Source organism: Nothobranchius furzeri, chromosome 2, assembly GCF_043380555.1.
Source record: "Nothobranchius furzeri strain GRZ-AD chromosome 2, NfurGRZ-RIMD1, whole genome shotgun sequence".
NCBI classification, from domain to species: Eukaryota; Metazoa; Chordata; class Actinopteri; order Cyprinodontiformes; family Nothobranchiidae; genus Nothobranchius; species Nothobranchius furzeri.
Genome location: NC_091742.1, coordinates 15,308,727 through 15,329,887, shown reverse-complemented (window position 1 = coordinate 15,329,887; position 21,161 = coordinate 15,308,727). Strand labels below are relative to the sequence as shown.

General features: G+C 46.8%; 1 protein-coding gene across 8 annotated transcripts in view; it reads left to right on the top strand.

Annotated features, from left to right (window-relative positions):
• Positions 1 to 17,477, top strand: part of cdc42bpb (CDC42 binding protein kinase beta (DMPK-like)) — a 30,766-nt gene extending 13,289 nt beyond the window's left edge. The window contains exons 11-40 of one of the 8 annotated variants that reach the window (XM_070548806.1): positions 1,631 to 1,764; positions 1,854 to 2,096; positions 3,950 to 4,060; positions 4,167 to 4,405; positions 4,482 to 4,587; positions 4,662 to 4,744; positions 4,829 to 4,934; positions 5,212 to 5,271; positions 7,775 to 7,923; positions 7,992 to 8,089; positions 8,164 to 8,243; positions 8,348 to 8,392; positions 8,687 to 8,761; positions 8,842 to 8,913; positions 9,059 to 9,164; positions 9,599 to 9,735; positions 9,901 to 10,040; positions 10,111 to 10,192; positions 10,271 to 10,487; positions 10,647 to 10,709; positions 11,141 to 11,385; positions 11,466 to 11,820; positions 11,995 to 12,092; positions 12,215 to 12,299; positions 12,367 to 12,484; positions 12,858 to 12,975; positions 13,114 to 13,344; positions 16,815 to 16,920; positions 17,002 to 17,063; positions 17,147 to 17,477. In XM_070548806.1, coding sequence (XP_070404907.1) covers positions 1,631 to 1,764; positions 1,854 to 2,096; positions 3,950 to 4,060; positions 4,167 to 4,405; positions 4,482 to 4,587; positions 4,662 to 4,744; positions 4,829 to 4,934; positions 5,212 to 5,271; positions 7,775 to 7,923; positions 7,992 to 8,089; positions 8,164 to 8,243; positions 8,348 to 8,392; positions 8,687 to 8,761; positions 8,842 to 8,913; positions 9,059 to 9,164; positions 9,599 to 9,735; positions 9,901 to 10,040; positions 10,111 to 10,192; positions 10,271 to 10,487; positions 10,647 to 10,709; positions 11,141 to 11,385; positions 11,466 to 11,820; positions 11,995 to 12,092; positions 12,215 to 12,299; positions 12,367 to 12,484; positions 12,858 to 12,975; positions 13,114 to 13,344; positions 16,815 to 16,920; positions 17,002 to 17,063; positions 17,147 to 17,269 — 3,887 coding nt within the window. In that variant the 3' untranslated portion in view covers positions 17,270 to 17,477. Of the gene's footprint in view, positions 1 to 1,630; positions 1,765 to 1,853; positions 2,097 to 3,949; positions 4,061 to 4,166; positions 4,406 to 4,481; positions 4,588 to 4,661; positions 4,745 to 4,828; positions 4,935 to 5,211; positions 5,272 to 7,774; positions 7,924 to 7,991; positions 8,090 to 8,160; positions 8,244 to 8,347; positions 8,393 to 8,686; positions 8,762 to 8,841; positions 8,914 to 9,058; positions 9,165 to 9,598; positions 9,736 to 9,900; positions 10,041 to 10,110; positions 10,193 to 10,270; positions 10,488 to 10,646; positions 10,710 to 11,140; positions 11,386 to 11,465; positions 11,821 to 11,994; positions 12,093 to 12,214; positions 12,300 to 12,366; positions 12,485 to 12,857; positions 12,976 to 13,113; positions 13,345 to 16,814; positions 16,921 to 17,001; positions 17,064 to 17,146 lie in introns of all 8 variants that reach the window. The other 7 variants (XM_070548805.1, XM_070548810.1, XM_070548809.1 and 4 more) reach the window with 7 other exon arrangements.
• The last annotated feature ends 3,684 nt before the right edge of the window (positions 17,478 to 21,161 follow it).

Genomic DNA, 21,161 nt, shown 5'->3' with positions numbered 1-21,161 from the left:
AGATGGTGCTAAGCCATTTAAGGCCTTAAAAACAAACAATAAAAATTTAAAACGTATACGATAGTGCACAGGAAGCCAGTGAAGTCTTGCTGAAATTGGAGTGATGTGCTGCCGACGGCCCGTATTAGTCAGAAATCTTGCTGTCGCATTCAGCTGAAGGCGGGATAATGCGGCTTTTGAAATGCCAAACAGAATTGCGTTGGAGTAGTCCAACCTTGAGGTGATAAAAGCGTGAATGGTTGTCTCGAGGTGGCGCCGATTCAGAATGGGTTTTAGTTTGGAAAGACGTCTCAGCTGATAAGCATGATTTAACCATGTGATTAACATGAGGGTCCATTTTTAGAGCCGCATCCATTTTAATTCCGAGATTAACAATTGTTTGACTAATTTTAAAAGGAAGAGCAGAAGAATCAGGAGCGGAGGAAGACGAGTAAAAACAATAAACTCGATCTTAAAATCATTCAGCAGCAGAAAATTTGCTGCCAGCCAGTCTTTAACCTCACTCAGGCAATCTAGGAGCGGCTGGATGGAGGTAAAAGTCTTCAAGGGAACATAAATCTGGCAGTCGTTCGCATAAAGATGAAAGTTGATGTTGAACTTCCTAAAGATCAGTCCCAGTGGAAGAATATAAATGCTAAATAAAAGGGGGCCGAGAATAGACCCCTGTGGCACGCCCCAAGGAAGAGCAGCGGAGGGAGATGAACAATCGTCCATCCTAACTCTAATAGACCTGTTGTAGAAATAGGAGCGGAACCAGTCAAGCACAGATCCCTTAATACCGACCAAATTCTCAAGGCGGGACAATAAAATGTCATGGTCATCCGTGTCAAATGCAGCTGAAAATGCTAACAGTAGCTTTACCAACGTTAAGTTCAAGTTACCAAGTTTAAATAAACCAAAATACCCAGCAGCAAACAGACCAGCATGGAGGGGAGACTGCTACCACCAAAACAGCTCTCCTAATGTCTGAAAGAAGCTCCTTTATGAAGGGAGAAACTCTACCAGTGATTTTCCACATCTGCGGTAGAGACGATGCAGCGCATTTGACCCCGGAAGTTGTTGTCCGTTGCCGAGAGACGAAGGCGGGCAAAACAGGAAAGGAATCTAGTAGCGGACTGACGTTGTTCCGGGTCTTCGGTATTTGGTGGAGATGTTAGTGAAGGCGGGGAAGAGGGCGAACTAGAGGGAAAACAGGCAGATTCCTCCTCTGTTTACAAACTCCTGGAGATGCAACAAGTGGGCGCGGTGCGTTGACTACCGAATCTGACGTCGACGAATTTTTAGAATCGAGCCGTCGACGTCATCGAGGCTTCGCTACAGCTCTACTAGTGGTAGAGTGTCCGCCCTGGGACTGGAAGATCCGGATTCGATTCCCGGTCGGGTCGTACCAAAGACTTTAAAAAATGGGACCCAGCTTCTCCCAGTTTGACACTCAGCTTTAAGGGGTTGGATTGGGGTTAAACCACCAGATCGTTCCAGAGCACAGCCACCGCCGCAGCTCACCGCTCCCCTCCATGGAGACGGGTCAAATGCAGAGATGAATTTTGCCAGTGTGTGATGATGACTGTGGGACTTTAACCTGCAGCTTTGGTTTACATTCATGCTGGGACAATGCATTTTTGTGTGGCAGACTCTGATAGGCTCGAGCACCAGCTGGAGGAGGCGGTCACACTCAGGCAGGACTACGAGAGCTCCGCCTCCAAACTAAAGACCTTGGAGAAGCAGGTGAAGACCCTCAGACACGAGAAGGAGGAGATCCACAAGGTAAATGTTAGAAACCGAGCTTTTGGGTTTGTAGACGATCATAAACAACAGAGCTAAACTCTGATTCATTCACATTTTCCTCTGAGCAGCAGGTCTCCGACTCTCTGGAGCGCCTCAGGAGTCAGACCAAGGAGCTGAAGGAGGTCCACGCCCAGAGGAAGATCGCCGTTCAGGAGTTCTCCGAGCTGTCGGAGAGAATGGCAGAGCTCCGCTCCTCCAAGATGCGCCTGTCTCGTCAGCTCCGAGACAAAGAGGAGGAGATGGACACACAGCTGCAGAAGATGGACGCCTTGAGACAGGAGATCCGTAAGACTGAGAAGAACCGTAAGGAGGTGAGGAGGAGGAGGATCCGCCTCGACATCATTCTTAGATTTAGAAAGTCTTTTCCTGAGAGTGTTAGGTTTCACCACTAGAGGGCGTCAGACCCCACCAGACAGGCTTTTATTTTTGCAGCAATTGGTGTTTGGAGAACCATTTCTAGTTCTGTTTAACAGCATAACATCATCATGTTTTATTTAGACCTTATTAGATGTGTTATGTTTTAATTTGTGATGAAACTGCTGAAATCAGGGTTAACGTAACATAAATAAAGAGTTGTGGAACTAATAACTGAGAACGCAGTGCAGCCTCGGGCGGTGGCGCTACGAAACGGTGAACATAACTCAGACCTCCAGCAGAGGAACAACACGGAACATCTCAGCAGGCCATGAGAAAGTCCAGTACTGGGTGTCAGAACTCTGGACCTCTGTGGGACTGAGTGAAAACATTCGGAAGGTACCGATATCAGAAATGAAGTGTTAGGATGTCCCAACGTACCCCCGCAAGTCACGCGACTGATCCCGAGTCACATGAGTGGAGGAGACGGGTCTCCTTTCAACAGCACGTCTCTGCAGTTCGCGGCTGAAAATGCTAACAAACTCAAATGTTTTGGTGCGTTTTGGTACCCCTACTGCACGCTGGAAGCGAAGCGGCGGAGAAACGGCACCGCTTCAAATAAAATCCAATAGAGTCTGTGGAGTGTCACAAACCTAGGGATGGGTACCTTTGACATTTGAATCGATCCGGTACTAATTCCCGGTACCTACGAATCGATACCGGTACTTAACGGTACCAATTTTCGATACTTTTGAGTGTTTATTATTTTAATTCTCTTTTATAATTAAATATATATTTTTCTCAATTTATAACAATATTTGATAAATATCACGATAAATAACATACAACTGTTTGTATTTTAACATCGTCCTTGTAGTTTTATAAGCTGATAATTAAACTGAAGCAAACATCTTTACTGTGAACTAAATTTACTGTGTATCTTCATTCCTTTTGCCATCCTTTTTCATTTGATTTTTCCTACTGGGAAGTTAGAATTTCCGAGGAGAAAGCGAACGCACCATTAGCTGATAACGGTGGCAATGGAAGCTAACATATCAAGCTAACGTTATCTTTAACAGTTTATTTAGCTGCTGGAGCAGATTAAAACGATGATGCCTAACACTTAGATCGTTGTCACTGGTTTCATCTTCACCCAATCACCCGTCGCATTTAGTAAAGTGAAGCCAAACTTTAGAGCGCGTTCATGTTCATCTAGTCGGAAATTCGGAGTTCCGAGGTGAAAGCGAACGCACCATTAGCGAAACGGAAGCTAACATATCAAGCTAACGTTATCTTAAACATTTTATTTACCTACCGGAGAAGATTAAGATGAGGATGTCTCACTTAGATCGCTGTCGCTGGTTTCATCATCACCCAGTTACCCATCACATTTAGTGAAGTGGACCCAAGTTTTAGCGTGCGTTCTTTCTACCGTGCTGCTCTGTTTACAACTAGCTCGCAGGGACCGGCGACATAACGCTCTTGCGCATGCGCTACTGTCTTGGCAAGTTCTCGTTATGAAGGACGGGTACCGAAACGAGGCACCGTTTGAAATGACGTGAATCGGTGCTCGGTCGGTACTGTGGAATTCGGTCGGTACCTTAAAAAGTACCGAATTCGGTACTCATCCCTACACAAACCAGCCGCAACGCGGCAATTTTCAGACCCGTCCCAGAAGCGGTGCGCTGCTAAAGATGGGTTTGGGCAGAAAAGTGATGAAATCCCAATTTTTTTTATATCTTTTTAATATTCTGGCTGCCGTTATTTAATGTTCTTTCACAATAAGAGCTTTGCTATTTGTGACCATCAGCTGGAGGCTCAGTTGGATGAGACGAAGGCTGAAGCGTCGAAGGAGAGGAAGCTGAGGGAAAACTGTGAGGATTACTCCAAGCAGCTGGAGTTGGAGTTGCAGAGCCTGAAGGTGAGAAGCTCCATTCTCACCTGTCCTTCTGCACCAAGATGGACCTTTAAGAACCTGAGCAGTTGCTCCAAGGTCAACAGTAACACAATGCTCATCTACACCTCAGTCTCAGCAGGGCAGAGGGGCAGCAGCAGCCGGAGGGGCGGAGTCTCAGCAGGAGCTGTCTCGTCTGAAGGCGGAGCTAGATAAGAAGGTCCTGTTTTACGAGGAAGAGCTGCTGCGGAAGGACTCAGCCCACTCCAGTGAGATCAAAGTCCTCCGCAAAGACCTGCAAGAGTCTGAGGGAGCATGGCTTGCCACCAACAAGGAGCTGCAGGACAAGCTGGACAAAGCCAAGAAAGACAGGTGAGTCCTGCCCTGGTGCCGAGGTGCGATCTGGGTCTGTAGGTGAGAGCTGAGCCAGGTGTGTTTGTGTCTGCAGACAAATGGAGGTGGACGAAGCTGTAGCTGCTCTGAAGGAGAAATACGAACGAGAGAAAAACCTGCTGACAGAAGAAAACCGAAAACTGACGGTTGAAGTGAACAAGGTGGGCGGGGTCTCAGAGACGATATCATAAATGTGCAAATCTGCATCATCGTCTAATAATGTCTTCCTGTCCAGTTGGGCGCATTAGTGGACAACCTGACTGCTCAGAACGAGAGTGTGACTCACTGGGAAGCTCAGATCGCAGAGATCATCCAGTGGTGAGTCCCCTTTCCAGCCTGCATTACAACATGTGGCCACTCGGGGGAGCTGTAGGTGTAAAGTTACCTGTCTGCTGCCTTCAGGGTCAGTGATGAGAAGGATGCTCGAGGCTACCTGCAGGCTCTGGCCACCAAGATGACGGAGGAGCTGGAAACCCTACGCAGCTCCAGCCTGGGGACCAGGCCTCTGGTGAGGAACACAGTAGCGGCTCTGGTGAACACCTGGTCGCCTCACCGTACCTGTTTACCTGTTGTCTTTGGTCACTGTTGGTCCACCTGCTCAGGTGTGTGAACAGCCTTCAGCCAGGTTATGTTACCTCGTGTGTGTGTGTGTGTGTGTGTGTGTGTGTGTGTGTGTGTGTGTGTGTGTGTGTGTGTGTGTGTGTGTGTGTGTGTGTGTGTGTGTGTGTGTGTGTGTGTGTGTGTGTGTGTGTGTGTGTGTGTGTGTTTCTCTAACCCGCTCTCAGCCTGAGTCGGGACTGGCCACGCCTCCTAAGAAACCCTGGCCTCCTATTGGAGACAGGAGGGTGAGTTTGTCTCTCCTCACCCAGCCAGTGGGAGTCGCTGCTCCTCGCCTGCAGGAGTCCAGAAGCTTGCATGGCAGTTTGCATGTGATCCACGGTTCTTTCTGCTAGGAACCATCAGATCCTGACTTCTGGATTCCTCATGCATTTCACATAGATCCTGTGATCTTAACAAGGACCAGGAGGTCTTCAGGGTCCTTTTTCAGATGTTGGGGAGTTTTTTTAGAAGATAGTGTTGAGTCGGATGTTAAACTCGTTGAAGACCTCAGACAGTTTTTAAACGTACAGTGGGGCAAAAACGTATTTAGTCAGCCACCGATTGTGCAAGTTCTCCCACTTCAAATGATGACAGAGGTCAGTAATTTACATCATAGGTACACTTCAACTGTGAGAGACAGAATGTGAAAAAAAAATCCATGAATTCACATGGCAGGATTTTTAAAGAATTTATTTGTAAATCAGGGTGGAAAATAAGTATTTGGTCACTTCAAACAGGGGAAATCTCTGGCTTTCACAGACCTGTAACGTCTTCTTTAAGAAGCTTTTCTGTCCTCCACTCGTTACCTGTAATAATGGCACCTGGTTTAACTCATTATCTGTATAAAAGACACCTGTCCACAGCCTCAAACAGTCAGAGTCCAAACTCCACTATGGCCAAGACCAAAGAGCTTTCGAAGGACACCAGGAAAAGAATTGTAGACCTGCACCAGACTGGGAAGAGTGAATCTACAATAGGCAAGCAGCTTGGTGTGAAAAAATCAACTGTGGGAGCAATTACCAGAAAATGGAAGACATACAAGACCACTGATAATCTCCCTTGATCTGGGGCTCCACTCAAGATCTCATCCCGTGGGGTCGAAATGATCATGAGAACGGTGAGCAAGAATCCCAGAACCACACGGGGGGACCTGGTGAATGACCTGCAGAGAGCTGGGACCACAGTAACAAAGGTCACCATCAGTAACACACTACAACGGCAGGGAACCAAATCCTACAGTACCAGACGTGTTCCGCTGCTGAAGACAGTGCATGTCCAGGCCCGTCTGAAGTTTGCCAGAGAGCACATGGATGATACAACAGAGGATTGGGAGAATGTCATGAGGTCAGATGAAACCAAAGTAGAACTTTTTGGTATAAACTCAACTCGTCGTGTTTGGAGGAAGAACAATACTGAGTTGCATCCCAAGAACACCATACCTACTGTGAAGCATGGGGGTGGGAACATCATGCTTTGGGGCTGTTTTTCTGCTAAGGGGACAGGACGACTGATCCGTGTTAAGGACAGAATGAATGGGGTCATGTTGTATCGTGAGATTCTGAGCCAAAACCTCCTTCCATCAGTGAGAGCTTTGAAGATGAAACGTGGCTGGGTCTTCCAACACGAAAATGATCCCAAACACACCGCCCGGGCAACAAAGGAGTGGCTCCGTAAGAAGCATTTGAAAGTCCTGGAGTGGCCTAGCCAGTCTCCAGACCTCAACCCCATAGAAAATCTGTGGAGGGAGTTGAAAGTCCGTGTTGCTCGGCGACAGCCCCAAAACATCACTGCTCTTGAGAAGATCTACATGGAGGAATGGGCCAAAATACCAGCTACTGTGTGTGCAAACCTGGTAAAGACCTATAGTAATCGTTTGACCTCTGTTATTGCCAACAAAGGTTATGTTACAAAGTATTGAGTTGAATTTTTGTTATTGACCAAATACTTATTTTCCACCCTGATTTACAAATAAATTCTTTAAAAATCCTGCCATGTGAATTCATGGATTTTTTTTTCACATTCTGTCTCCCACAGTTGAAGTGTACCTATGTTGAAAATTACTGACCTCTGTCATCATTTTAAGTGGGAGAACTTGCACAATCGGTGGCTGACTAAATACTTTTTTGCCCCACTGTATCTAGTTGGACATCAGATCCAGAATTTTGGCTTTGTCTCTGATCCTGGATGTCTAGAGATGCTCTCTGGTTGTTCCCCGTCTTCTGCAGGTGAGACGGGGATTTTCAGGACATTTTGGACACCACCTCATGGATTCTAATTACACTGAGTCTCACTAAGAGTCTGGCTGAAAGAGGAGCTGTTCCCTTTATGACGGATATGCTGTTGGAGACGCTGGGATTGTGTTACAAGTGTGTTTAGTGTCCAGCATGGTCGCCTTTAGAGCTGTGGCGTCCCATTGGGCTGCTAGCCTGACCGTTTTAGATGATTTTCTGCATCGAAACACCTGGATAGAAGTGATGAAAGGGCTTCTGCAGAACTTCAGAAATTCTGGAGAGGAGATTCAGCCGTCCTCTCAGGTGTGTCGGAGCAGAAAAACCTGCAAAATCACAGAACCGGGTTCTAAAACGCCATCAGATGGAAACTTCGCACCTCATGCTTTGGCTGCTCTGATTGGCTGACTGGAATGTGGCTGCAGGAGGGGCACGGTGCCATCATTTGTTGCCATGGTAACCCCAGTTAAGACTTTGAAGTGAAACTTCAGGATGTTGACCTCCCACCCCTCTGGCGCAGGACCCGCTGTGGAAGCTCCGCCGCAGTCAGAAGCTGGACATGTCGGCACGCTTGGAGCTGCAGTCGGCCCTGGACGCCGAGCTCAAAGCCAAGCAGCTGGTCCAGGAAGAGCTGCGTAAAGTCAAGGCTGCCAACATCAACCTGGAAAGGTCAGAGGTCACACACAGACTCACAGTGCCCTCATTGGGTCTGTCCTCACCTGCCTGTCTGTCTGCAGTAAGCTGAAGGAGTCTGAGGAGAGGAGACGGGAGACAGTGGAGCAGATGAACAATCTGAATAAGGAGATGGAGGAGAGCCACTCTCGCTCTGATAAAGGTGAGACTCGCCTGCAGCAGGTCACCTCAGGTCAGCCCAAACCCGCTTCTGTTCAAGCTTTTGTCTCTCAGCAGGTCGGAAGTTTCCAGACTTCCAGGACTCTATATTTGATTACTTCAACACACCTTCTCTGGCTCCAGACCTCACCTTCAGGGTGAGTCACCTGACCCCGCCCCCCAACACATTAACCAATCATAGTCAGGAGCACAAGCCACGCAGGTCCTAAAAATATTGCTTGTTTCTCTTTGTAACATGGAGGCATCACTTTCCTCCGCCTCCTCGCTGCTCGCCCTTTGGGAAGAAGTAAGTTTACCCGTTAGCTTACCCAGAATCCCCAACGTACCCGCACCTGTCCTGAAATCCTCCGTCAGTCCTCTGGCTGTCACTTCTAACCTCAGACCTACCTGCTAGGTGGAAGACACGCCCACATTCAGTAGCTCCACCCACGTGATTAAACGCCACCCACACAAAGTGCTTCCATAGCTGTCGTTCTCTCTCACAGTAGTACTAAATACTACAGTAGGACTTCAGTACTCAGTAGAAGTACTACGGTAGTACAACAGAATCCGTTAAACTGTGATGTTTTTATTCTTCCAGCCGGTAGACGTAGACACCACCCCTGAGAGATCTGGGACCACGCCCTCCTCACCTTCCTTTACCTCTGAGAACGAGGTCAGACCCCCCCCCCCCAACATGCTCACATCGAGACCTGCCTCTGTTTCCCACACTCACCTGCTTGTGTTTGCCGACAGGATGGGAAAACTCCATCAATCCCTGCCAGCCCCTCCCCCACCCCACCGAGCTCAGGGCTGACTGCACCAAAGGTAACTCACCGCCTACACAGGTGTCCTGTTGCCTGCCAGGACCGTTATTTTCTCTGAGCTCAGGATAAAATCTGATCTTTAGGCTTCGTGTTTGTTTTATAAACGTTATAGAAGAAGCTCGTGTTGACCCGGTTTTTTATTGTAGCCCAAAGCTCATCAGCTGAGCATCAAAACGTTCTCCAGTCCTACTTTGTGTTCGCACTGCACCTCCCTGATGGTGGGCATCTGTCGGCAGGGATACGGCTGTGAAGGTACACACACACACACACACACACACACACACACACACACACACACACACACACACACACACACACGCTGATGATGTCAGCGTCCTCTCCTCCGACTCAGCAGCAGGATTGTTCTGAATGTTCTCCGATGTTTTGAACACTTTAGCTCCTCCCACAGCTGGTTCCTCTCGTGGCTGGCGGCCACTGGCGAGCTGCGTTTACGACTCTGTTTCCTCATGATTCACAGCCATTTCCTCGCTTGTTGCAAGGCATTTTAACTTTTTTTTTAAACAAGTTGTATAAATTTCTCCTGAAAAACGTCTTAAAGTCATTAAACATCTGGAACTCGAGTCAGAAAGTACTTTGGGAGGAGTCGGAACAAAATCCAGACATGAGTGTAAAATTCAAATGGAGCCTCTGATCAGGATCTGACCTCCCTCTGGCTCTGTCCTCAGTCTGCTCCTTCATCTGTCACATCTCCTGCAAAGACCGCGCCCCCCTGGTCTGTCCAATCCCAGCAGAGCAGGCCAAGAGGCCGCAGGGCATCGACGTCCAGCGGGGCATCGGCACGGCGTACAAGGGCTACGTCAGGGTGAGGTGGCACTTTTCTACTTTTCTGGGATTAGGAGGAAAGACTCCAGAGTTCTGAGCCGCTCGGCTGGTGTTTAACAGAAAAGAGTAGAAAGTGAATGTTTGTTATTTGTTAGTAAACAAAATGTATTTAGACTCTGCGGTGCTTCCGGCTGTCTCTGATCAGATCCCGAAGCCCAGCGGCGTGAAAAAGGGCTGGCAGCGGGCCTTCGCCGTGGTCTCCGATTGTAAACTGTTCCTGTACGACATTCCGGAGGCCAAGTCTACCCAGCCGGGAGTGGTGGCCAGCCTGGTCCTCGACCTCAGGTAAACGCCGTTACAGGTGGGGGTCTTATTGTTTTGCTGTTTTTAACTTTGATCGTTTGTTCCGTTGCAGGGATGAGGAGCTGTCCGTCAGCTCCGTGCTGGAGTCGGATGTGATTCACGCCACCAAGAAGGACATCCCCTGCATCTTTAGGGTAGGAAACCCCACCTCGTGGATCCTTGCTGTGCGACCTCTGACCTCTTTCCTGTTCTAATTGCTTGTGTGTGTGTAGGTGACATCTTCCCAGCTGATCCCACAGTTCTCCTCCGTGTCCCTGCTGGTTTTGGCGGAGAGCGAAGCCGAGAAGAAGAAGTGGGTTCGGATCCTGGAGAGTCTTCAGTCCCTCCTGACCAAGAACCAGTTGAAGAGCCAGCAGGTCCACGTGCTGCACGAGGCCTACGACGCCTCGCTGCCCATCATCAAGACCACACAGTGCGCCACCGTGCTCGGTCAGTAGCATCCGCTCTGGGAGCGTTTTTGTTGTATCCCGGGAAGGTTTTAAACTCCACGTTAATGTGGGTTTGATGAGGTTTGGTTCAGTTAAACTTTAAACTGTCACCGTTCAACGGCGGCGGGACAGCTTTGAAATGAGAGTGATTTGTTTGCAGATCGAGAACGGATCGCCCTGGGAACAGAAGATGGGTTGTTTGTGGTGGAGGTCACCAGAGACGGTGAGTCAGCGCTTTAGAGCCATAAAAGCTCATTTTTATTCAGATCTGATGCAAATCTCTGGTCAGAGATTAAGATTAAAGGTGTGGATCGCTGTAAACCCAAGTTTTAATGATTATTTCTGATTCTAACGGGTCACTCTGAGTGCTTCATGTAGGCTGAACACGAAAATAGTCTCCTACACCTATCTCCTGCAGTAGCTTCTGATAGAAAACAGACGGTGAAACTCTAGGATTAGAAAATCCTGACAGATCTACATCACACTGTCACTAACGTTCATGGACTCACCCATCTGGACTCACGACGGGGAAGTTGTTGTTGGTTTAGCGTCCAGGAAACGGCAGAGAACGTCTCAACTAGTAGAAGCTAACTGTTAGCATTAGCAACTCCACCACACAGCAGAAGAACTGAATGATCTCTGGTCTCATTGCAGTCATCGTCAGAGCCGCCGACAGCAAGAAGGTTTATCAGATCGAACTCATTCCCAGAGAGAACATCATCGCCCTCATCTGTGGTCGGAACCGCCAGGTCCACCTTCACCCCTGGGGGGTTCTGGAGGGCTCTGAGTCCTCCTTTGACAGCAGCAAGCTGGGAGAAACCAAAAATTGCCAGGTCATGACCACGGGCGTGCTCCGGCCTGGAGGCCCCGCCTGCCTTCTGGCTGCTGTTAAACGCCAGGTCAGAGGCCTGGCCACTCACCTGCAGCACACCTGGGGTCCTAGACTGGTTCTAATGCCGCGCTTCTGTCTGCCCCCCAGGTTCAGTGCTATGAGATCTCCCGGGCGAAGCCGTACCAGAAGAAGCTGTGGGAGGTGCAGGCTCCAGACACGGTGCAGTGGTTAGGGATGCTCCGGGACCGGCTGTGTGTCGGATACTCGTCCGGCTTCGCTCTGCTGGCGCTGCAGGGGGAGTCGTCCCCCATCAGCCTGGTGAGCCCGGCCGACCCGTCTCTCACCTTCCTGGCCCAGCAGCCCATGGACGCCCTCCATGCCCAGGCGGTCGGCGCCAACGAGGTTCTGCTGTGCTTCAGCAAGCTCGGCATCTACGTGAACGGACAGGGGCGCCGGTCCCGGACCCAGGAGCTGATGTGGCCTGCCACGCCACTCGCCTGCTGTAGGTTACCTGAGCAGCACACACGCGCACACACTAACACACACGCACACACTAACACACACACGCGCGCACACTAACGCACACACAAAGGCGCACACACGAACACACACACACACACGCACAAACACACATACGCACACACACACACGACTGATATAGTTCCTCTCTCACCAGGCTCTAACTCATCCCACCTGACGGTCTACAGCGAATACGGGGTTGATGTCTTCGACCTTCACACCTCAGAGTGGGTCCAGACCGTCCCGCTCCGCAAGGTAACCAATCACAGCCCAGAACCCGCTGGGGCCGGACCTCAGCAGGTCACCTGTTGGGTCGACTCCCTTCCTGTTACCCTCTTTTGTTCTGACTTCCTGAAAATCAAAGTTTTCTTCCTCAGATCAGACCTCTTAATGCTGAAGGAACGTTAAACCTCCTGAGTTCAGAACCTCCTCGTCTGATTTACTTCAGCAACACCTCCTCAGGTGAGTTTGACATCAAGCCACCTGCACCCCTGCCCGACGCCACCAGCTGACATGCTTTTCCCTCCAGAGGGCGACCTCACCATCCCAGAGACTATGGACAACAGCAAGAAGCTGATGGTTCGAACACGAAGCAAAAGGAAATTCCTCTTCAAGGTTTCTGAGGAGGAACGTCTCCAGCAGATCAGGTACCCGAGGTTCCACTGGAGAACAAACTCATCCAGGTGTCCAGATCTGACCAGTGAGGAACGTCTAGAGAACAAGGCTGAAAGTGTTGTTTCAGATGGTTCTGGACCTGGACCTGGACCTGGACCTGGTCCTGGTCCTGGTTCTTGACCTGGTCCTGGTTCTGGTTCTGGTCCTGGCTCTGGTCCTGGTTCTAGACCTGGTCCTGGCTCTGGTTCTGGTCCTCCTGCTTCTAGACCTGGTTCTGGTCCTGGTTCTGGCTCTAGACCTTGTCCTAGTCCTGGTTCTGGTCCTGGTCCTGGCTCTGGCTCTGGTCCGGGTTCTGGTTCTGGTCCTGGTTCTGGTCGTTATCGCTGACCTCTGATGTGTCTCCAGGGAGAAGCTGCGGGATCCAGAACTCCGGTCCAAGATGATTTCTAATCCCACAAACTTCAACCACGTGGCTCACATGGGACCAGGAGACGGGATGCAGGTCCTGATGGACCTCCCTCTGGTAACTCCTCCCCTCCACTCCTCCTCCTCCTCCAGCCGGCATGTTCTCCTCCCTCACCTCCTCCCTGAACAGCTCTGTTCATCACACTGACTCCTCCTCTCTTCTCTCCTTCCTCACCCCTCTTCCTTGATTGTTCAGGTTGGTGATCTCACCTCCCTCTCCCCCTCCCCGTCTCCCTCTCCCTCCTCTTCCTCCTCCCGTCACACCCTCATTTCTCCCCCCTCCAACTTTGAGCACATCTATCACATGACGTCGGCATCGGCCGGCGCCTTCTTGCAGAAAGAGGCCTCCTCTTCCTCCTCCTCCCAGCAGAGCCTCCTGCAGCCTTCCTCCTCCTCCTCTTCTCCCTCCATCTCCTCTCTGGGAAGGGTAGGCCAGCTGCTCTCTTTCTCCTCCTCCTTCCACCCCCCTCCCCTCCCTCAGTGGTGGAAGCTGCAGCAGCTCACATGATGGTCAAATATCAGACCTTCAGGAAAAAAAACCAAAAACCTGGAATTCCAACAAATTCCAGCAGCATCCAGATGGATTCCGTAGTCTGCTGCAACATCCACCCGCTTCCCTCACAGAGGCTGTTTGGGGCTATTATGGGATGTTTCCTGGGTGTTAACCCTCAGAAACTCTTTCAGTTATTAAAACTGTTTTGTTTTTAAAACTTTCTGAGATTTCAGTGAGTTTGGGAAAAGAAACCTCCTTTATTCCCTCGTTTCTTCAGGTTTTTGTGCAGAAATACAGTTTTTAACAACATTTAGAAACATTAATGTTCTTCTGATTTAACAGGAACACAAACATTTGTTATAGAGGCTGTGTTCAGGTTCTGCAGCAGCAACTCCTCCCAACTTCTGTTTAGGATGAAGACCTTAATGTTTCTCGCTGGGACAGCAGCAGCTCAGGAGTAATCATTGTCCAGTAATCGGAAGGTTGCAGGTTCGATCCCGGCTCGGGACACAGAATTCTGCTGTTCAATTCAAGTTTATTTATTTTGGACAAGTGAAGACTTTTAACTTCATTCTGTGGACTTCCTGAGAGTAATGAATTACAGTAATCCAGTCTTGATGTAATAAATGCATGAACTAGTTTTTCAGCATCACTCCTGGAAAGGATGCTTCTGATCTTAGCAATATTCCGAAGGTGGAAAAAGGAAATCCTACAAACCCGTTTAACGTGGGATTTGAATGACATGTCCTGGTCAAAGATAACACCAAGGTTCCTTACTTTGTTCTCGGAGATTAATGTAATGCCGTTCAGGTCAGGTGATTGGCTAAGCAATTTCCGTTTCTGAATTTCAGGTCCAAAGATGAGAACTTCAGTCTTGTCTTGGTTTAAAAGCAGAAAGTTTTGAGTCATCCGTTTTTTTATGTCCTCAAGACAAGCCTGTAATCTAACTAACCGATTAGGTTCATCAGGGTTAATGGATAGATATAACTGAGTATCGTCAGCATAACAGTGGAAGTTTATCCCATGCTGTCTAAAGATTTCGCACGCGTCTGGCTGCAGACATTAGCTGGCGTCTTTGCCGTGACCGGAAATGACGTAACTGGAAAAAGAAGACATCGGGTCATTACCTTTGCCGAAAGTAGTTTGGATTTGACAAGAAAAACCATACCGTGTCGTTTTTCTCTTCGATACGTATATAAACATATACATATCTAAGAGAAAAATTATACGGTGGGTCATTACCTTAACCAGAAGTCATTACTTTCACAGGAAGTAGTTTTTTAAACAAAACTTACTGGAAAAAGCTTTTTATTTCGGATTTTTTTTTTCTCTTCAAATCTGGACTGGCAAACTTAAATAACGTCGTCGTTATATATATATATATATGTGTATATATATATATATATATATATATATATATATATATATATATATATGTGTATATATATATATATATATATATATATATATATATATATATATACTGTATGTCCAATTTTAGAATCTTAATTTGTTATACCTAAACATTACCTTGATTTCACCATCTAAAATCACTGCCTGGGTTCCATTTTGGTTTCCATTTTTCAAAGCCTCGATTGTCCTGTAATTTAGATAAAAATGCATCTTATTAGCAAATGAAGAATACAAGCACATGTAAGGAGTTTTGTCAGTGTCACTTGAAGAAGTCCGATATTCATTTTAGATCTATATTTAAGGCCTCTACCTCCTGAATGATTTGCAGCTACATGTGCTTAAATCCGGTAATATTTACATAAACCATACCCGGTCAAAGCAGTCAGTCGAAAAAAATATTATTTTTTTTTATGAGGTTAGGATTATTCTGAAACAGAATCAGAAGGAGGGAGGCAATAATTAGAGAAGCGGCTACTATTTCAAAGTTATTGTACCTGTTGCAGGACACCTGATTTGTGCAACCACAGTTGAATGACCCAGCACACCACACACAATAACTGAAAAATATTTAGAGATATTGAAAGCTAAGCGTGTCCAGAAAAAAAGTATATATTTTTTGGGTGCACAGGACCAGATCCAGTGTGGGCCAGATGCTGAAAAAATAAATTCATAAATCTGTCTTTTTGAAGTTTCACAAATCAGAGAAAGGTTTCACAAATCACAAACTATATTTTATGCATTCTGCTACGAGCCCAGAATGATCTAAAACAGGTTTGAAGAGTGTATGTGTTGTAGTTTTTGAGCTAGAGCAGATTAAAAATGGTCAGAGTAGAGAAAAATTGAGTGTATTAGCCCTTTAGCCATTTCCCGAATCGGAAGCTAACTTTAGCCTCGTATGAAAACTAGTGATTGAAACCACTTACAAATTTCTGAAAATCTACACTTTTTAATTAAAAACAGGGTATTAATAACGTTTCAGTCAAGTCAATATTAGAAATCGTGGTATTTATATCATATCTAAATTATATATAAAGTTAATATTACTTTAACTGTTTTAACAAACAGGGAGACCAGAAAAATCAGATAGCTAAGTTAAAGCTAAGCTACAATTGCTGATTGCTTTATTCATGTAGCTTTTGTGTTAGCTTGTGAACTCCCTGCATTAGTTTTAAGACTGCGTGTTAATATTGATACAATTTGCTATGAAACACGGTGCCTTTGCAATAATTCTCTGGTAGGATGCTATAGTGCCTACATTTAAGAACTAAGAACGGTTACAACAATTAGTTAATTTCATCCTTACCTTTCCTCTTTGAAACCCGCCGAGTATGGTTGAAACAGAAGCGGCCGCCCAAAAAGACCAACTTCCGGCCGAGGTCTTTCGCTCGTCGATTTTCCGGTAAAAGTAATGACACGCCATCTTGTTCTCGCTAGAAAGTTATTCTGGTGACACGCCAGCTGATGTCTGCAGCCAGGTCCTACTCAATGATTTTACCAATTGGGAGCATATATATATATATATATATATATATATATATATATATATATATATATATATATATATATATATATATAGTAAAAAGAATTGGTCCAAGCACTGAACCCTGTGGTACTCCTACTGCTGTTGACTCCTTGAAGACACTTAACCCACCTTGCCCCTGTCGGTGCGCCCCAGGGCAGCTGTGGCTACATCGTAGCTCATCCTCACCAGCGTGTGAATGGATTCATCGTTTAAAAGACCATCAGGCCATTTACTCTGGTTTGTCTCCAGCTGGTCTGCTCCCAGTAAGGTACTGGTGTGGTGAAAGTGTGGATGTTGTGAAAGGCCCATCATTCAGCGTTTACAGGAAAGGCCGAGGAAATGAGTCCAAAAGTCTTCAGAATTGCAAGTTTGGAAAAATCTCGTCTCTAAACAGGAAGTTGTGTCAGAAACGTGATGGACTCTCTGCAGCTAGAGATGATGTCATCCTCTTCCTGTGTGTGTTGTTCAGAGTGTGATGTCCTCTCAGGATGATCCCATCAAAGATAAGCCCCGCCCACTCTCCAGTATCTCCCGGCAGCACAGGAGCAAGTCTCACATCACCCGCACAGCCTCAGGTAAGCACACACTCCTCCGGGTTGGACAGGTGTTCTGAGCTTTACTGACAGGTAGTGTCATCTCTGTGCTTATTGGATCAGACTTTGGGGGAGGAGCTTCAATTCGCAGCACCTATGACCCGGATCAGGACATGGACCGAGAGGTACCAATAGAATCCCATAGACCCGATCAGTGATGCTTACAGGTGACACTGACTCTCTCTCTCTCTCTCCTTTTCTCGTCCAGCCGGACTCGGACTCCACCAAGCACTCCACCCCCTCCAACAGCTCCAACCCCAGTGGCCCCCCCAGCCCCAACTCCCCCCACCGCAGCCAGCTCACCCTTGACGGTCTGGACTCTGAGCCCTAAGCCCGGCCCTCTGGACACTTAAAGCCTCGCCCCCTCAGACCTGGGGGGGGGGGCTGTTTGAACAAATCAGGCAGAGAACTGAGAGTTTAACTTTTCCTTGGAGGATTTTATTGTGGTGGATTGACTGTGAAGATCCTGCTGCTTTTATTGTGATGGATTTTACCTGCTGGGAAGCCCCGCCCCATCGCCATACTTTTAATGCACCCCGCTCCCCCTCCTTCTAATGGCCGCTCTTTTATCCAGACTGGGACCAGTTACTTCCTGCTCTTCCTCTCCTGTATTATCTTTCCGTTAAGCTTCAGCGCATTAGCCGTGGAGCTAACTGAGGCTACTTCCTGACAGACAGGAAGTCTCGGAGGACAAAAAAGAAACAAACACTGTATTAATTATTTTAAAGTTTTGTTAAAAGTTGCACATCATCATCATCGTTGTTGTAGAAGAAAAATATTCTTTAAATTTGTCAGTGATGATTTTTGCTCCTGCCCCCTCATCACCTGTATTCTGACTCCGCCTCCTGCTCTGATGGGGGCAGGTGAGGGGCCCCTGAACACTACTGCTTTTGTTTTCTTCCAGAATCACAATTGAAAGAATCTTTGTAATGATAAACTGTTAGCAGCCAAAAACCACAATAAACAAACCTGAAGAGAAGCCGAGTGTCGGTGTCGCACCAGGAAACACCTGTACAGGTAAACCGCCACACCTGTATGCAGATCACCCACTCGGGCAGGTGCTGTCAGTCACTACTGCAGCGCAGCCCGCTCCATTCACCAGGCAGTGCCTCCTTTTGCCGTATTTTTCAAACAGGAAGTGTGGGTTGAATAGGGGGTGACTTGCTCTTTAATCGGGTTGTTTAAAAGACAAAAATCCAGATTCCTCAGCAGCCTTTTCCTTTAACTTAGTTTCAGGAGAGTCGCTGTAGAGGCTCTTTTGGTGCGTCTGATTTACCTCGGAACTGGGAATGACTCGAGTCAACCGTGTTCTGGTTGCCGTAGTTGGAAACGTCGGGACTCCAGTATGGCTGCTGTCTTGTTGGTTTTCAGCGAACACGGATGACAAAAAGACGCGTAAAGTTCATCTTCAGAAAGGATTTAAATAGAAGCGTTTAGCTGCAAGCGCTACGTGTAACATTGATTTTTAAAGCACTCGTGTGTGTTTTGTAAAATTAACACATTTCAATCAAAACTTCCTGACTTTAATTTTTCCTTCTCTGAAGTCGGGAATTCCGAGTTCCGAGGACAAATCCAACTCACCATTAGAATTTAAAATCACATTTACCGTGCTGAACAGAGTCTAATGTACAGAAACCTGCTTCTGTCAGTATTACAGCTGCACAATATATCGCAAATATATCATTATCGCGATATCAGCATGCGCAATATGCATATCGCAAAGAACAGATAAATATCGTAATTAATGGTCAGCTCAAATGTTTGCTACACATAACGCATTCTGTCAGTCAGATGGAAGGATGATGTTTTTTTTAACAAATAAAATAGAGCTCTTCACCCATTTGGCCAATCAGGTGGGTTCTCATAGGTTAGAGTCCCGCCCCCGAGGCGGATGGCACCTAATTTAGATGGTTAGCAAACACCTGAGTTAGCTTTGTTCTGCTCTTTCTGCTGATTCTGCTTTTCCCGTGATCCACTGATTGCCTTTTCTTCCTCACATCTTATTTCTTTTTGATCATTTTTGTTCTTGAGTTAAGTTTTTATTAATCGCCAGTAATATTGTCATCGCAATATTAATCACTATTATCGCATATTGCAGGTTTTCCAAATATCGTGCAGCTCTAGTCAGTATGAACACGTCATGAGCTCAGAAACATATTCCTAAGTTTGCATGTCCCAACACACTTTAAATTCAGGAATTTATAAATGTTGGTGCCAATAATGCAAACTGCAGAACAACCTTAGCCTAGAGATGCTGCTATTGCTAGCCTGAGCTACTGCTAACATCCTTGTAGCACGTTCTGGGAATAGCCAGACTTTGAATGAATTCCTGATGTATCCATAGCTTGCCAGCTTACTTATCTAGATACAGAAGAGTTACTAGCTTCCAAGTCAAGGCCAGTGGGGTGAACTGGCCAATCAGCATGCAGCTTGTTTTATATTCGTGTCCTGGCTGAGTGGGCGGGACAAACAAGTTTAAGTTCATTTGGTGGGAGGGTATAGAACCGTTTTTGTTTGGCCTGTTCGGTTCGGTCCACTTGCGTACCGTTTCCGGTTGATTTTTTTCCATTAAATGAATTTTTATTTGCGTGATTTAAGTGCAGCAGATAAAAGTTCCTGGGCGAGTTTCCATACGGACGCTGTATCGCGTGAGCGGCGTGACACATGTTAAATGGCATGGTTAATGGCCTGTATTTGATATAGCGCCTTCTAGAGTCCTGGAACCCCCCAAGGCGCTTAACAACACAACCAGTCATGATGGCTGTGCGCACCCGATCTCTGTTAAAAAAAAATGTTATCTGCAAATTCTAATCAAGGCCTTTCAGAGCGGATCAAACCAGCTGGCTGTCACTGCTGCTGGACCCCGTAGAGAAGCTGAACCCTCTCTCTTCTCCCACTGTGCAGGCAGCAGCAGCTAAAATGTAAATAAACACGTCTGCTGAACTTCCCGCTGGGACAACTGATGTAAAGTTTTCATCCTACAACAAAAACACGGCACGGAGGAAGTTCGTTATTTAATACGAGTTATAAAGGAGAACCTCTGGGCGGTGTGAGGGGAGTTTTAAGGCTCGTTTTAGAAATAAAAACAGGAGCATCAACAGTCAAACACGTGTCTGTATGATCGTGACGCTCATAGCTGCACTAATAACCTGTGAAATAATTAAAGATGCTAGATCAGCACCTGTGATGGCACCTGCTTCTGCTCACTATAGGAGCCGCTTCAGACATGAAATAAATATTATATACCAGCAATTCATCAAACCCAGCTCTTAAAAGCACCAAACTGTATATGATGTACCGTTCGTTACACCCCTAGTTTCCACCGATGTTCTACAGTAAGTCTTTAAAATAGTACCAGCGTTTTTATTACCTGTAACGTTTATTTGCTGACTTATCTCTACTTCCCTGATGAATTTCTCAGGTTCACATTTGTCCAAACCTTTCCTTCCTCTGATTCTGGTTTCTTTTTCCTGTTTTTACCATAAAATCATTTATTTCTGTGATGTTTTATATTGGTTTTAAACTTTATTCCTCATACATTAAGTACCCACTACAAAGGAGGAGCATCACTGCTGAACAAATCTGATCCAAAACAGCGCTGATCAGTTTCTGCTAGCTGTTGCCGTGGTGACTCTGTGACCTCATCAGTGAGCTCGGAGGCCCTCCACCAAATCTCATGCTGTTTTTGTCGCATCTAATTCATCTCAAAACTGATTTCAGGTCAGTCATCAATAATTCATTTGGCCATCAGTTGTGTCTGGCAGGTGCGTTAATGATTAATAAGGCTGTCTCTGTTATGGCTGTGGACGTCAGCCAATCAGAGCATCTGATCGAGTGAAGAGCAACAGTACCACCAATGGGAGCAGAGCAGGAATGGGGTCAGAAATGGCACCGTTTTCTGGACTTGTAGAACATCAGAGGGAAAAAGGTCAAAGTCATCAATCATGAAGAAGGTTTTAGGACATAAAAAGTTCTGGGGTTTCAAATATAGAGAGGCAGAGTGAAAAAAATATTTTGTGCTTTGTAGATTTTATTTATGTGTGTTTGTGTGTGTGTGTGGTTTGACCTGATTAGACTCGTCACCTGATGTTTGAAATTTGCACTTTTGTCGTGAACTTAATTCGACCTTTCAACCTGCAGTCTGGTCCTGTTGGACCTGACTGCAGCCTTTGACACTGTTGACCATCACCTGCTACTGGAGAGGCTGAGAGACTGGGTAGGCC